Source organism: Gopherus flavomarginatus, chromosome 3 (genome assembly GCF_025201925.1).
Source record: "Gopherus flavomarginatus isolate rGopFla2 chromosome 3, rGopFla2.mat.asm, whole genome shotgun sequence".
In the NCBI taxonomy this organism is placed as follows: Eukaryota; Metazoa; Chordata; order Testudines; family Testudinidae; genus Gopherus; species Gopherus flavomarginatus.
Window position 1 is genome coordinate 230971153 of NC_066619.1, and position 15884 is coordinate 230987036.

At 39.5% G+C, this 15884-nt stretch overlaps 1 protein-coding gene across 1 annotated transcript in view; it reads left to right on the forward strand.

Moving 5' to 3' along the window:
• Nucleotides 1-15884, forward strand: part of DLC1 (DLC1 Rho GTPase activating protein) — a 365039-nt gene that overhangs the window by 7943 nt on the left and 341212 nt on the right. Inside the window, exon 2 of the mRNA XM_050947317.1 lies at nucleotides 8871-10035. Within this exon, the coding sequence (XP_050803274.1) occupies nucleotides 8980-10035 (1056 nt within the window). The 5' untranslated portion in view covers nucleotides 8871-8979. The remainder of the gene's footprint in view (nucleotides 1-8870; nucleotides 10036-15884) is intronic.

The window sequence follows — 15884 nt, forward strand, 5'->3', positions numbered from 1 at the left end:
AGCTGCATTCGCATGAGCAGTAGGAAGGGCTAGCCACCCGAGCACATACCAGTGGTGTCAGAGACCTCATACTCATGGAAGCTAACCCATCCATTTCACTCATGATGCTGCAGCAACACTCGCTCGTGCTAGTTCTGATAATGTTGTCTTGAGGTAGGAATCATGTCCCCATCTCAAAGTGTAGACACACCTTCAGATAAATAAGACACACTACCTGCAGCTCAACATGAAATTCATCTGGGGTCTGATTCTGTTTCTACGAAAATCAGTGGCAAAAGTGCCTGACTTCAGTGGCATCAGGACAAAGCCAACTGTTGGATTTTCTCCTTTTCCCCCAGAAGAAAAATACTAATTTAAGATGGCTGCTGCTATTCCATAATATGTATGGCAATCTGTTTAGGTAGACAATTTATTACTTGGAAAGTCACACAAATAAGTAACATCTATGAGGAGTTCAAAGCTGAACATTCACACATTCAGAGGTCCAGATTATTTCCAATGTATAATTGTAATGGTTTTTTTTCTGTTTTATTGACTAGCTGTCAATATGAGATCGTACAAAGAGTACAACGAAAAGATGAGCTTGGGTAGACAAATATATGCTAGCTCTGCTCAAGAGAGCACCCTAAAAATAATGTAGCTAGGGGTAGCACAGGCAACAGCTCTGATGTTATTCGGGATGTTATTCGAGGAAGGACTGCTAGGAACAGATGGCATTCACCTTTCGAAGAGGGGAAAGGCCTTATTTGCGCACAGACTGGCTAACCTAGTAAGGAGGGCTTTAAACTAGGTTAGACGGGGACAGGTGAGCAAAGCCCACAGGTAAGTGGGGAACAAGACCTGGGAGATGCGTTGGAAACAGGAGGGAGCACGGGCTATAATGGCAGAGAGGAAGGAGGGTCAGGGCAAAGCTGGGAGGCAAGATCAAACCAGTATCTTAGATGCCTATATACAAATGCAAGAAGTATGGGTAATAAGCAGGAAGAACTGGAAGTGCTAATAAATAAATACAACTATGACATTATTGGCAGTACTGAAACTTGGTGGGGTAATACACACGACTGGAATGTTGGTGTGGATGGGTATAGTTTGCTCAGGAAGGATAGACAGGGGAAAAAGGGAGGAGGTGTTGCCTTATATAAAAATGTACACACTTGGACTGAGGTGGAGATGGACATAGGAGACGGAAGTGTGGAGAGTCTCTGGGTTAGGCTAAAAGGGGTAAAAAACACAGGTGATGTCGTGCTGGGAGTCTACTACAGGCCACCTAATCAGGTGGAAGAGGTGGATGAGGCTTTTTTCAAACAACTAACAAAATCATCCAAAGCCCAGGATTTGGTGGTGATGGGGGACTTCAACTATCCAGATATATGTTGGGAAAATAACACTGCGGGGCACAGACTATCCAATAAGTTCCTGGACTGCATTGCAGACAACTTTTTATTTCAGAAAGTTGAAAAAGCTACTAGGGGCGAAGCTGTTCTAGACTTGATTTTAGCAAATAGGGAGGAACTTGTTGAGAATTTGAAAGTAGAAGGAAGCTTGGGTGAAAGTGATCATGAAATCATAGAATTTGCAATTCTAAGGAAGGGTAAAAGGGAGAACAGCAGGATAGAGACAATGGATTTCAGGAAGGCGGATTTTGGTAAGCTCAGAGAGCTGATAGGTAAGGTCCCATGGGAATTAAGACTGAGGGGAAAAACAACTGAGGAAAATTGGCAGTTTTTCAAAGGGACACTATTAAGGGCCCAAAAGCAAGCTATTCCAATGCTTAGGAAAGATAGAAAATGTGGCAAAAGACCACCTTGGCTTACCCTTGAGATCTTGCGTGACCTACAAAATAAAAAGGCGTCATATAAAAAATGGAAACTAGGTCAGATCACGAAGGATGAATATAGGCAAATAACACAGGAATGCAGAGGCAAGATTAGAAAAGCAAAGGCACAAAATGAACTCAAACTAGCTATGGGAATAAAGGGAAACAAGAAGACTTTTTATCAATACATTAGAAGCAAGAGGAAGACTAAGGACAGGGTAGGCCCACTGCTCAGTGAGGAGGGGGAAACAGTAACTGGAGACTTGGAAATGGCAGATATGCTTAATGACTTCTTTGTTTCAGTCTTCACTGAGAAGTCTGAAGGAATGTCTAGTATAGTGAATGCTTACGGGAAGAGGGTAGGTTTAGAAGAGAAAATAAAAAAAGAGCAAGTAAAAAATCACTTAGAAAAGTTAGATGCCTGCAAGTCACCAGGGCCTGATGAAATGCATCCTAGAATACTCAAGGAGTTAATAGAAGAGGTATCTGAGCCTCTAGCTATTATCTTTGGGAAATCATGGGAGACGGGGGAGATTCCAGAAGACTGGAAGGGGGCAAATATAGTGCCCATCTATAAAAAGGGAAATAAAAACAACCCAGGAAACTACAGACCAGTTAGTTTAACTTCTGTGCCAGGGAAGATAATGGAGCAGGTAATCAAAGAAATCATCTGCAAACACTTGGAAAGTGGTAAGGTGATAGGGAATAGCCAGCATGGATTTGTAAAGAACAAATCGTGTCAAACTAATCTGATAGCGTTCTTTGATAGGATAACGAGCCTTGTGGATAAGGGAGAAGCGGTGGATGTGATATACCTAGACTTTAGTAAGGCATTTGATACAGTCTCTCATGATATTCTTATAGATAAACTAGGAAAGTACAATTTAGATGGGGCTACTATAAGGTGAGTGCATAACTGGCTGGATAACCGTACTCAGAGAGTGGTTGTTAATGGCTCCCAATCCTGCTGGAAAGGTATAACAAGTGGGGTTCCGCAAGGGTCTGTTTTGGGACCGGTTCTGTTCAATATCTTCATCAACGATTTAGATGTTGGCATAGAAAGTACGCTTATTAAGTTTGCGGACGATACCAAACCGGGAGGGATTGCAACTGCTTTGGAGGACAGGGTCAAAATTCAAAATGATCTGGACAAATTGGAGAAATGGTCTGAGGTAAACAGGATGAAGTTCAATAAAGATAAATGCAAAGTGCTCCACCTAGGAAGGAACAATCAGTTTCACACATACAGAATGGGAAGAGACTGTCTAGGAAGGAGTATGGCAGAAAGAGATCTAGGGGTCATAGTAGACCACAAGCTAAATATGAGTCAACAGTGTGATACTATTGCAAAAAAAGCAAACATGATTCTGGGATGCATTAACAGGTGTGTTGTAAACAAGACACGAGAAGTCATTCTTCCGCTTTACTCTGCGCTGGTTAGGCCTCAACTGGAGTATTGTGTCCAGTTCTAGGCACCGCATTTCAAGAAAGATGTGGAGAAATTGGAGAGGGTCCAGAGAAGAGCAACAAGAATGATTAAAGGTCTTGAGAACATGACCTATGAAGGAAGGCTGAAGGAATTGGGTTTGTTTAGTTTGGAAAAGAGAAGACTGAGAGGGGACATGATAGCAGTTTTCAGGTATATAAAAGGGTGTCATCAGGAGGAGGGAGAAAACTTGTTCACCTTAGCCTCCAATGATAGAACAAGAAGCAATGGGCTTAAACTGCAGCAAGGGAGATTTAGGTTGGACATTAGGAAAAAGTTCCTAACTGTCAGGGTAGTTAAACACTGGAATAGATTGCCTAGGGAAGTTGTGGAATCTCCATCTCTGGAGATATTTAAGAGTAGGTTAGATAAATGTCTATTAGGGATGGTCTACACAGTATTTGGTCCTGCCATGAGGGCAGGGGACTGGACTCGATGACCTCTCGAGGTCTCTTCCAGTCCTAGAGTCTATGAGTCTATGTTTAGCTGTTTCAGTACAAACCCACCTGGACCCTATGGGTATGTTCTAGCGCAGCTAGCTCAAGCCATTGTGCTACCCCAGGTACACTGTTGTTTTAGCACACTACCTCAAGCACACTCCTATCTGCAGTGTAGACGTTCCCACAGAGATGTTAAATAAGCCTGGGGAGTATGGAAATAGTTCACTTTGACTTTGGATCCTGTCTTTTTCCCATCCTTCTCCTTGAGTGGGGGCTGCTTCTCTAACTCAGGAAATAAATCAGATTAAAAATTAAAAAAAGAACTATTGTATGATCACCAATTAGCTATTATTTTAACCTCCCTTTGTATATTTTGAAAGAGAGCAAACCATTATAAAATTAAGCAACTTGTTAATATTTGTTGTTTTCTAAAGATAAGTCAAGACGTATTGAGAAAGTTTGGAATTGTATCTTGGTCAGTTTATGCAAACAGTATTGAGTTCCAAGACTTGGGATTTGCCTGCATGAACCATTTGCCGAGCTTACTTAATAGTTTGATACATCTAATTTCTGAGATTTTTGAATATTGTTGGGCAGCCTGATTACACTTAGACTCACTTTCTGTAATATGTTAAGTATCTCTTGCATAAAAGTTGCAAACAATCTTAACAGTATTATATTTTTCACTGACAGCTAGTAAAATATAATGGGTGTATTCTGATATATGTCAATGTGTATAAAAAAGGATACATAATGACTTCCTGTGGGATAACAAAACTGATTCCCTCTAGGGAAAGGAAATCCTTACAAAGTCACAAGGGATGAAGCCTTGGATAGTTTATTAAGGGCTTCTTTTAGCATATGGTCTCGTGGATTAATTACTCTCTTGTTTGATTTTTTGTTAGAAAATACTTTCTGTAAAAACTTTGTTAGAAATTATGGAGTTTTTATTAACCAAGTCCTATATGATTTGTTTACTGTAAGTGACAGATTTTATTTTTGTTTCTGTCATGAAAGAAAATGTATAGCTCACTTATGACTTTTCTTATAGAGGAATAGAGTAAGAAAATTGTAGCTTCAACTTCTAATATAACTTCTGGTGAGATTAGGGGCTGGTCTATACACGACATTGTACTAGTTTAACTAAAGGTGTGATGTTAAACCAATGCAATTTTATGTGTGCACACTCTTATGGTGGGTTTAAACTTGGTTTGTATCAGTTTAGATTGCACCTGCAAATAACACCGGTCAACGTATACATTGCTGTGTGTCGGGTGTGTCTCAGGTTACCGAGAGCTCTTTAAATGGAAGAACAGATGTGATAGTCACCTACAAAATATTCACTAATTTCTGCATTGCATGTTTCCATAGAAAACAGTGATTTTAATCCTCAAAATCCAATCCTAGCATGCACTGGGATCAACTAAAACCAGAAAAGCTCACTGATTCAGGCTCTGCTCTGTTCCAGTGCATTGGTCAGCAATCTAGAGGGTATATTGCCAGGACACTGAAGAATTCTGTGGGGTTTTGTTTTCTATATCACCAATGGGTCTTATTGGTAATAACGTTAGTATTTTGGGGTTAGCCCCCCTGTTATGGGTATATCACTCTGATAGTATTATGTTCACTATTGAAAAGTTTTACATTTTTGGGGGGGGTTTAGCAATATAATACAACTAAGTTGGTGTGTTAACAATTGGCAGAAAGGTAAAATAATTTGCCTGCTTTCTATTGCTTTAATAAAGAGATATGCATGTAACAAATTAATTTCTAGTTTCTCACAATAGTTTACATGGCAGTCAGGGTACGTCAGAAATGACTGATTAAGTAAAGTACTGTATTATGGTACATGCGATTGAGTGTAATTAATTTAGGCATAGAAACATTTGTTTACCAAAAAAGCTGAAAAAATTTAAAAGGCAGAGTATTTCTTTGAAGCAAGAGAGAGAAAGAGGGAGAAATGTAATGAGCTGAGCAGGGAGCTAAGTTTTAAGTTGAACTGTTTGTAAGCAAGCTTCTGTCTTAATACCAGCCCCATTCACTTTCTTAAATGATGTTTGCTGGGAGCAACATACAAATGAAGGTGAAACAAAACTACCAAAATACATATTTTTGGTTGATCTCCTACATGTGTGCATGTCTAGTATGACTCTTTTATTGGTGTGTTGTAGAATACAATGTATCCCATCTGTAGCCTGAGCAAGCAAGACATAAGTGAATTCCATTGTTGAGATGGTGGGGGAATCACTCTTTGACTTGTATTGCTCTGTCTATCTAAAACTCTCCTTTGATGTGTTTGATTCTGGAAGCACGGAGGGAGAATGAAAGATCCTGGCCTGGCCACAGCTTGTCGGTTCCTGTCCCATATACTGCCCAGACAGGAAATGGGATGCTGGGATCATGTTGTCTTCCTCACAAATGTTGGGGATGCAGTCTTTGGAAAGTACCAGTGAGGGAGGAGGTAGACGAGGGTGGAGGGGAGCTCTCTGAAGATAAGAGTAGGAAACAAGAGTAGAATAACTCCTCCCCATACAGTACGGAGGGGATTAGAGAGAGAAGGAATTCCTAGCAGGCTCCATAGAGCTATTCTGGTAGAAGATGGGGCAACTGGGCTTCCACTGATCTGCAGGTTACTGCTCTGTGAGGAGGGCATGGAAGGGCCTCCCTAACTAGTAAGCTTAGTCCTCTGGCTAGATTTGTGTGTGTCTGGTAAATCTTCACACTTCACGTTATTTTAGGAAACAATGAAAGTACCCTTGCCATATATTTATTTGTCTTGAATTTCAAGCAAAACATTAGATATTCTCTTATTTAATCATTTTCTCTGCTATCCATTAGACAGCCAACGCAACTGTGATAGCACAAGTAAAACAGAAGGGTTCCTAAAGTGAGATTTATTTGTTTTTCATCCCCCATGAAATATAACCCGCCACATCCAAAAATGAAAAACAGTAAGGGATCTGTTCTGTCCTCACTGCACACATGTAATTCCATTTAACAGCAATGGGCGTAACACACACCCATTAACCCTTAGAATGCTGGCATTTTTCAGACTGCCAACCAAACAAATGCCTAGGAGGACATGTATAAATGTCCTCTGAAAATTGTGTAACCTGGTGCTATACACTCAGGACTCCTGAATTCTCTTCTTGATTATGCTACAAACTCCCTGTGTGACCACGGGAAAACAGCATAACCTTTTTGGACCTTCAATTTACCCACCTGCATTGATGAAAATAAAACAGATGTTGTAGCACTATTTTTTTTTCTAAAATATATTGGGATGCTCACAGGAAAAGTGCTTCACAAGGAGGAAAAGAGACTCTCAAAGCAGAATCATCCTCTTACTACCAAATTTTGCCTGTGAAAATAGTTTTGGGGCTGTGCATTTTTTAGAGGATGAGAGGGACTTGCCTGGCTATATGTTCTTTCCATCTTCCTCCACCTCCCACACGCTATTGACTTGTGCTGGATTTCTGTTACCCTATGACTATATTTTCCTTTTAAGTACAAACTTCCACAAAGTTGGAAAACATGCCATCCTAAAAAGAAGTTGAAGATCTCAGGATGTGCACAAATCCATTCTAAAAGTCACTTTGTCAGGGCATAATTTACAGAGACTCATCTGCACAGTCATAATTCTGCACTTCTTTCAAACAGCCTACTTTTATACCTTCAGGCATGTGATTTGTCAGAACAGCCTTGAGGGCAATCAGAGCTTGCTGTAGTGGACTGAAATGACCCAGAACAAACTCGGTAGTTAATCTTCTTTATTGGTGAAATCAATAAGCAGATTCGTGCTAAGTGCTGACAGTTCTTATGTAGGGAGTGAAAAGTAGAAGTGTCTGCTCCTTGAACCTGCAATGTTTTACAGCCCAGTCATTTTGTTTCATTATTTGATAAAGAACTCGTTGCTCTGTCTTGTATTATATGCATAATTTAAATAGCTGTAATGTATTTCCTTTGCCCAATGGTTCATATGTTTAAATGTCAAAGCGAATAGATGAATGTACTATGTTGCCATCTAAACTATCAGATACAAAGACCAACTGGGGAACTCTTACTTGCACTGGCCAATGCTCACTCATGAGAGTAACCTTACTGATCTCAGTGGGGACACTTAAGTGAGTAAGTACTCACCAACATGGGTAAGGGATACAATCCAACTAATAGAGCTTTAGGGGATTTGTAAAAGATGTCTTAGTTAAAATTTAAGCAAATGCTCATTAAAATAGCAGAACACTCTAATGACTAAGGCCCTGATCTTCAGTATGATGCACACAGCTGATCTCTCTCTCTGCACAGAGACCAGTTGAAGTTGTGGGACTCAAGGGTTCATTCATGTGAATGACAATGACAGACTATGGCTTGATCTGAGTGTATGGCCATTAATAAACCACGTTTTCCTTCAAATTCTAGAGCTACTTGAAGTGAGAAATATGCCAGAAAGTTACATTATTTTTACCTGATTGTTGAGGTTTTAGCCCCTTTAAAGGCTCAATCCTGAAAGCTCTTTTGGATGTAATACTTACTACTGTAACTAGTCTCATTGGAACCAATTAAACTGCTCATATTAATAAAAATAACAGCAAGTAAATGGCTGCAGGATTGGGCTGAAATTTAGCAGCACAATAAAGAGAGGTTTATAACATTTGTGAAATTCTGAATAATCATCAACTTCAGATCCAAGACTTCAGACAGTAACCGGAGGTCTGCACTAAATGGGTTACTTTTCATGAAGAAGAAATGCAAACTTACTTTGTGTTCTAGGAGTCACAAGATTTAATACATTTTATAGCCATGGAAATGGATATCTTATGACGGAAATAGTGAAAAGAGACTCATTGTCAAAATCTGGCCCATGAAGCCAGTTGTCTGTCCATTAGTTTGTTTATACCATTTCTGTTTGCTTGATATTGGAGAGTAATCAGAAAGTAAGCCATGCTAAATCATAGCTGCTATCAAGTTTGTATGATAACTATTAAAGCTATTTCACAAAACATCCTTTTACATTTCTCCCTTCCAACTCCACACTCTTATCTTTGCTTTTACATTTTTGTTTCAACTGTTCCTACTCTTGTCTTTCTTAGAGTTGAATCAATAACCCAATCTCTCTCATTTCTTACAGATGTTAAAATGATGAAACTCTCTCTCCCTCTGGAATTCACTGTAGTCATGACATCTCCTCTGGTCCTGTATAGAATGTATCTCGCAGCCTGTTGCTGAACTGTTATGACATGTCTCTAGCAATCAGAAAGAGAAGCTGGGAAGAACATGTGACCCAGTGGATGGGCTTGCCTTTTAATTCTGTTGAGTATAATACAGCATGTCATCATGGACTTGTAGCTGATAACTTTCAAGCAAGTATGGAAAAAGATGAAGTTTTGAATGTGGACAGGAAAGAAAAATGTGCTTCTTTACCAGACTGCTGTCATGGTGGAGAACTGATTGGCTTCCCTGCAAAGATGCTTAGCAACATTTCAAAAGAGGTGGATGAAAATGATAACCATGAAGATGAGGAGCATTTTCTTTCTTTGGAGGCCAGCACAGAAACTTTGGTCCATATTTCTGATGGTGATGACGATGACGTTTCAAATCTCTGTTTGGATAAGGTTAACCACCAGTTCACTATGGGAAGGAAACTAACAGATGAAGAGCAGAGTTTAGGAAGAGCAGGCTCCTTAACAAATATGATAGCAAGGATTAAAGCAAATAGGGAATCTAACATTTCTGAAACAATAGGAGATATTGATGAACCTGACTATGACATAGTCCCCAAAGAAGAGAAGGAAGAAGAGGACATTTGTGGCAGTATTGGGAAAAGCCTGGAGCTTTGTAATTATAAAGGCTTAAATGAAGTAATAGATGCCCCACGAGAAAATCTCTCCAGTTCTCTGAATGTGAAGGAAATTATGCCTGAGAAACAGCTGCTTCATACTGCTGTAATTGCACAACAGCGTAGGAAATGTGATGCTCCTAAAGATGGGCATGAAAAGGCTGACTATAATGTGGTCCAGAGTGAGTTTTCTCCTGATCTGTATACTGGCAGTGGTAGACAACCATTCTCAAAAGCAGACTCTAGCAACTACCTTAAGCAATCTCCTCTCAGTTCCCATATAATGTCCATGGAAAATGGACTGGATGAAAGTGGTTACACAGAACCTCAAGTGGTTCCTGAAAAAAAAAGTCTTACAAGTATTAGTCCAGTTGAAGGCATGCAATGTTTACATTTGAAGGATAATCTGTCCACCCATGAATCTACAGACAATCAAGTGAAACTGCGCAAAAGAAAGGTAGGATATACACAAATTACGGGGTTTGGTTTCAGTTTTTGTCAACTTTTTCTCATGTAATCTCATGGCTGATTTATTGAAGCAGTAAGATAAATATCACTCAGAATGTTGTGTAGATGCCAGGTGTTGCATCTGCGAAACAATTTGGAAACATGCTACAGGGATGTAAACTCATTTTTAAATCTGAAAATTACTGTCTTGTGAATTCGGTATGTTTCTTATATTTGTCTATATATATACACTAATGCCTTTGATCATAACTTTTTATTCTATTCTTTTATTTTTATCATGGTCAAATTAATAAGCTCCGTCCTGGGGTTTCCTTTTTTGTTGTGGTATTTGTTTGTTGTTTGGGTTTTTTTTCTTGGCTAGTACCAAATATTAGAGGTGGTCTTTAGATACAAGTGATGTCTGCAGCTATATAGGACCTTTGTTTAAAAGGGATGGGGAGGAAAATGTTACAAACTTGTAAAAGAAATGCTAAAATGTCTATATTATTGGTGCTGTGAAGTACAGGGAGCAGCTATTTGAGTTCCAGCAAAGCCCCATGAGCAAGTTCTCACAAAAAATGTTGCTGGTATGAAGATAGCAGAAGCTCTTGACGTTTTCAGACTGAGAGCAACAAGAGAACTTCACTGGCTTTTCAGACAGGAGAAAAGAGAATAATTCCAAAACTCTAAGGGCCAGATCGCACAACCCCAGCAGGAGCAAAACTCCCATTGACTTCCATAGGAGGGTTTTGGTGATCATGGGACTCCAGGATTGGTCCCTAAGTCTGTTTCTGCTGGCTGTGCTGCTTAGGGCTTGTCTATGCAGTGTATTAGTACAAGGGTGTGAATTCCAATGCACTCTAGCCTGCTGCACATTAGCTGGCTAGTGTGGGTCTTGGTGGGGTTCACTATCAGTTCCCTAGTGTGTGATAATTTACTCCTGTTTCAAATCATACCACATTAATGCACATTACATAACTTTTAGTGAGTGCCAACAGGGTCCACACAGTACAAGTAGCACATGACACCCTCCAAGTGCAGACTAATGTACAGTGTAAACAAGCCCTTATTCTCTCTATCCAATACCTATGTCATATTGGTGGTTCTTCTCTCTGCCTATCTATCTGCTAACATCTGCAATGAACAATAATGCCATGCTCCTCTTGTCTTTTTTTCAGAAATCTGGTTTCTATAAAATTGTGGTTTTACCATCAGACACAATCTTCAGTGTCTCAGTGGTTGTTTCACTAAATCACAACCTCTGAAGCATGAACCAGCATGTCCAAACTGCTGTATGCCAACACAGCATCCTGAGTTGCGGCTATCACTCCCTTGTGTACACTGTTTGGTAACATTAACACTCAGTAAGACTTTGTTATGGTTGGAAGCTATATGTAGCTTTTACAAAACGCTCTAGAAACTCTCATATCCAGTCTTGCTTTAGAGTCAAATGCTGTACTTCATAACTTTGTCATGACCATTATATTGATTTAAAGTCACAGTATTTGTGACTTACCTCTGTTAGTTCACTCTTTCCATTTTATTTCTCTCTGACCCGCCATAGTTACCCCTGAAATCCTTACAATATCACATTTAAGCATCTACATATTTGAGTGTTTGTATATCACACTTGGAAATGCTGCCTTTTTTATTTCCATGGGTGATATCACTGCACTGATTCATTAGCATTGGCTAGTGCAATTCTCAACAATTCTGCGTTCAATATATTACTTCTGGGATATGTGTCATTCAGGTGGTAATAGCTGTCGGCTGGCAGATAAGCCACACAGTCAAGAACTGATTTCCATAGACTTTGAATAATCATTTTTTTCCCAAATGCAGTTGCTAATTCTGGTGTGTATATAATTTATTCAGCTAAACAGATTACTTTTGCAGCATATGTATATATTCATATTGTTTGAGACCATATCATTATTTTAAGATAATATAGTGTGTGATTAGCAATGCCAACAATGGAATTTCAATGCAATGTGATCTGATTAAGATGCTTCCACCTGACATATATGCACATATACTAGTCTATGTGCAACAGGAGTATGCTGAATACCTTTTAAATGCAGTATGCAGCTTGAGAATACTTGTGGTTTGTGGTTGCTACAATAGGCATTTTAAAAAGCAAGAATCTTTAAAAATCCCAGTAATACTGTAGTGGAGTACGGTGGCTATTGAGAAATTGTGGGAAGGCAAGCAAGCAAACTAGAGGAGAATGGAAAATGTCTCTGGGGAAGTGGCAGCCCCATGGAAGGAAGGAACCGGAAGTCATATGCATGAGGAAACTGAAAAGAGGTTGTGTTCCAAAGAGCGAGGGAGCTTGGAGGTTGTTGTTGTTGTTGTTATTATTATTACTTATTAGGTTTTTGCGGGGAGAGCCAATGGAAGCCTGCTTCAAGCAACTTTTTTTTAACCTGCCCTTGAAAAGTTTTGGTCAAAGGGAAGAGGTCTGATCTGCTGCTCCTTCCTAGTATGAATATTCTCACTCTCTTTAGATGTGCAGGTCCCTTTGCTAATAGTGTTCCTGCCTTGATGGTTTTATCATTTAAATCTAATCGTATAATATTTAACAAGGATGATATTGCCCATCTCTAGGGACAACAATTGCTAATAAAAATGTGCCATGTTTCTAAGCTGACAATGAAAACTACTTTTATAACTAGAACAAAACACTGGAAAGAAAACAGACTTGAAACTGAATCCAGCCATAAAAGTCAAGTGTTTGCTTTGCAGTGGCTGGGAGACTTAAAGGATTTGTAATGGGATATAGGGCCTTTTCTCTCAAGGTCAGCAGGTCAACCTAGCCTAAATACTGCAGTTAAGGACTAACACACACCATTAGCTGTGGATGTTTGCTGTCCAATATGAAATAAATGTGATGGTCTCAGTCCAGTACCCAATAAGTGTCCACATCACTAATAACAAAATAGGCACTTAGGGCCAGATTTTTAAAGGTATTTAGGCACCTAGGCACTTTCAAAAATTCCACTAGGCCCCTATCTGCTTCTTTGGATATCTTAATAAGTTTAGACTATAATAGTGTTTAAAAGAGAACTGGATAAATTCATGGTGGTTAAGTCCATAAATGGCTATTAGCCAGGATGGGTAAGGAACAGTGTCCCTAGCCTCTGTTTGTCAGAGGGTGGAGATGGATGGCAGGAGAGAGTTCTCTTGATCATTTCCTGTTAGGTTCACTCCCTCTGGGGCACCTGGCATTGGCCATTGTCGGTAGACAGATACTGGGCTAGATGGACCTTTGGTCTGACCCATTACGGCCATTCTTATGTTCTTAGAAATCTTGCCCTTGCTGACATAAGATATTGCACTCTCAAGTGAGAGGCCAAAGAATGTATGGGCATGGCAAGTGAACTACCCTTTCTCTTTCAGAGATGCTCTCTGCTTGTCCAGGTTGAAACACCCTAGGGTGATGAAGTGGGGAATCTTGTTCTGCTGTTGCCTGTGCTATATCTACTCTGTAAATAAATATTGGGTCTCATCCTCCAAGGCTGCCAATCAGGTACATCTCACCAGCACTAACTTCCATCTTAATAATTTGCTTTGACTATGACAGACGTGTATTTTCACAGTTTCACTCATTGAAGATGCTTGAACTGGACCCCCCATGTTATAAATGGAAAGGAGCTGCCATTGTGGCATTCTTCATGACTCTGGAAATTGCCTTTTCCCTTGACTCATCAGAGCTCATATTTTTAGCCTGTTTTCTGATGGAGGTTTGCTGAGCAATAGCAGGTGCCTTTATTGTTATGGCAGTAGTTATACAATGTTTAAGTTGCATGGCAGCTGATTAGTATGATATTTGAGTAGTTTTATTGTGTGTTGTGTTGAGTGTGTGGCTTATTATGTAGGTGCATCCAGGGCTGATGTTTATTAGCAGCATGGCATATCAAAAGAATAAATGATTGAATGTGCATTGTGAGACTAACTAGTCCCACTGTATGTCTGCACAGGGTAAAGAAAAACATGATAATTGTTTGAACCCATTTTTATAGAGGTTTGAGAACATAGTACATCCTACTTATCCAAATACCTGAGGAGATGCCCAAACCTTTGGGTTATTCAGTTCAATGTCAGGCTGCACTTTGAGGTGTTCTCTCAGTGTTGGAGGACCCTGGGGACATGCTTCAAGACCTGCTTTGGCCAGTACTTTCAGCTCTGATACTTCCCTCTGGAACTTACAAGGTTGGAAGGGCAGTAACTTCAGTTCAGGTTACAGTTGCATAATCTCTTGTGTAGCACTGCAAGACTTAAGCTACTTTTATGTCGAACGTAAGAGCTCGGCAAGCTCAGAAATTCAATTAGGCCTCATGGGAGATATGTGACATTTGGTAAATTGACAGTGGGTTAACGAGATTTTGAATAACAAAGAATATCGCCTGAGCAGTTATGGAACTCTTGACCATAGCCATGCTGTAAAATCCATGTCTTCTCAGGCTGTACAATACCTGCTATAAACAGAGACAGATCTGAGACAAGTCTATGGAATGGATCATACCGGGAGCTGTAGAAAGTTATGGGTGGTTTAAGAGATGACTAAACTGAACAGTTTTGTCTTGTATATTTTTTTTCTTCAATCTCTCTCTAAAACATACACCACCAGAAATGAAATTTGCCTGCATACACACATCTCTGATTGGGGTGTAGAATTGCAGTCTCCAGAGACTTTTGCCTTAGGCTGACAAATGAGGTGCCCTTCAAATTACCACCATATTAGACCAATAATGGAGCATAAGTAGGGGATCTTATTACAGTTGACTGTTCAGAACTGGACTATGGAGGAAAAAAAGGATCTAGGTTTTTGTCTCAAGAGAAAAAAATGTGATTGTCATCACAAAATGTATAAAGTGTGGAAACATTTATTCTTCATGGGAGACCACAACGTATTTGTGTAAATTAGTATTATTACCTTCCTAGCAATGGCATACCAGAAGCAGGTACTGGCTATTTGTTGTCATAGCAACAGCTCCAGTTTTGTGGCATTTCCTCTTCAATTAAGTGTTTCAAAATAAGGCTGGCTCCAAGGGTTTGGCATTTTAACAAATGGAAAAAGCTTTTAAAAAGTAGTGTGATGCAGAATAGAATAAGAATTTTTTTATTCTACATTTATGCCGATCATAATCAAAAATGTTTATATCCCTTTGAAAATCTCACCCCAGGAATACAACTATAGCTACAGCACAGATTGGCATATGTATTATTGATCTAAGAGACAGAAAAAGCACAAAAGGTGGAGGCCTAGAATTATGGAATACATTTTCAATAGCAGGGACCACAAACAAGTGCATATGCATCCAATCACCACACATCCCTGCCCTTTCCCCATGTGCATATGAAAATGGAGTAATGATGCCAACAAACTGGTACTTAGCAGAGCATTTAAATAGCATATTTCATTTTCAAAGGACTTTTCCAAAATAACAAAGATAAATTTAGATTGGTGTTCAATAACCTGATTTGGGCATAAATGCAGCTTTGCATAAGCAAGTTCAGGGCATTTCAGGTGTGCTTGCAATTTTGTAGGCACACATGTTATGTCTTGGTTTGAAAGCCTGACCCTATATTTAAAAAGTATTTACCACAGGTAAAACATTCAGGAGTGCCTAAGTCCCATTTTAAAAAAATGACTTAGATATCAGAAGTCTGTCTCATAGAAAGTAACTGGGACTTAGGCTCATGAGACCCAGATTTTTAAAGGCACCTAAGGATGCAGGCAGGCACTCAGTAGGATTTTCAAAATCATACATGCCCTAACTCACTTTTGAAAATGGGAGTTAGCTGTCTGAGACATTTAAGCTTTGCAGTGCTAAGGGGAACAATGCCTAAATACCC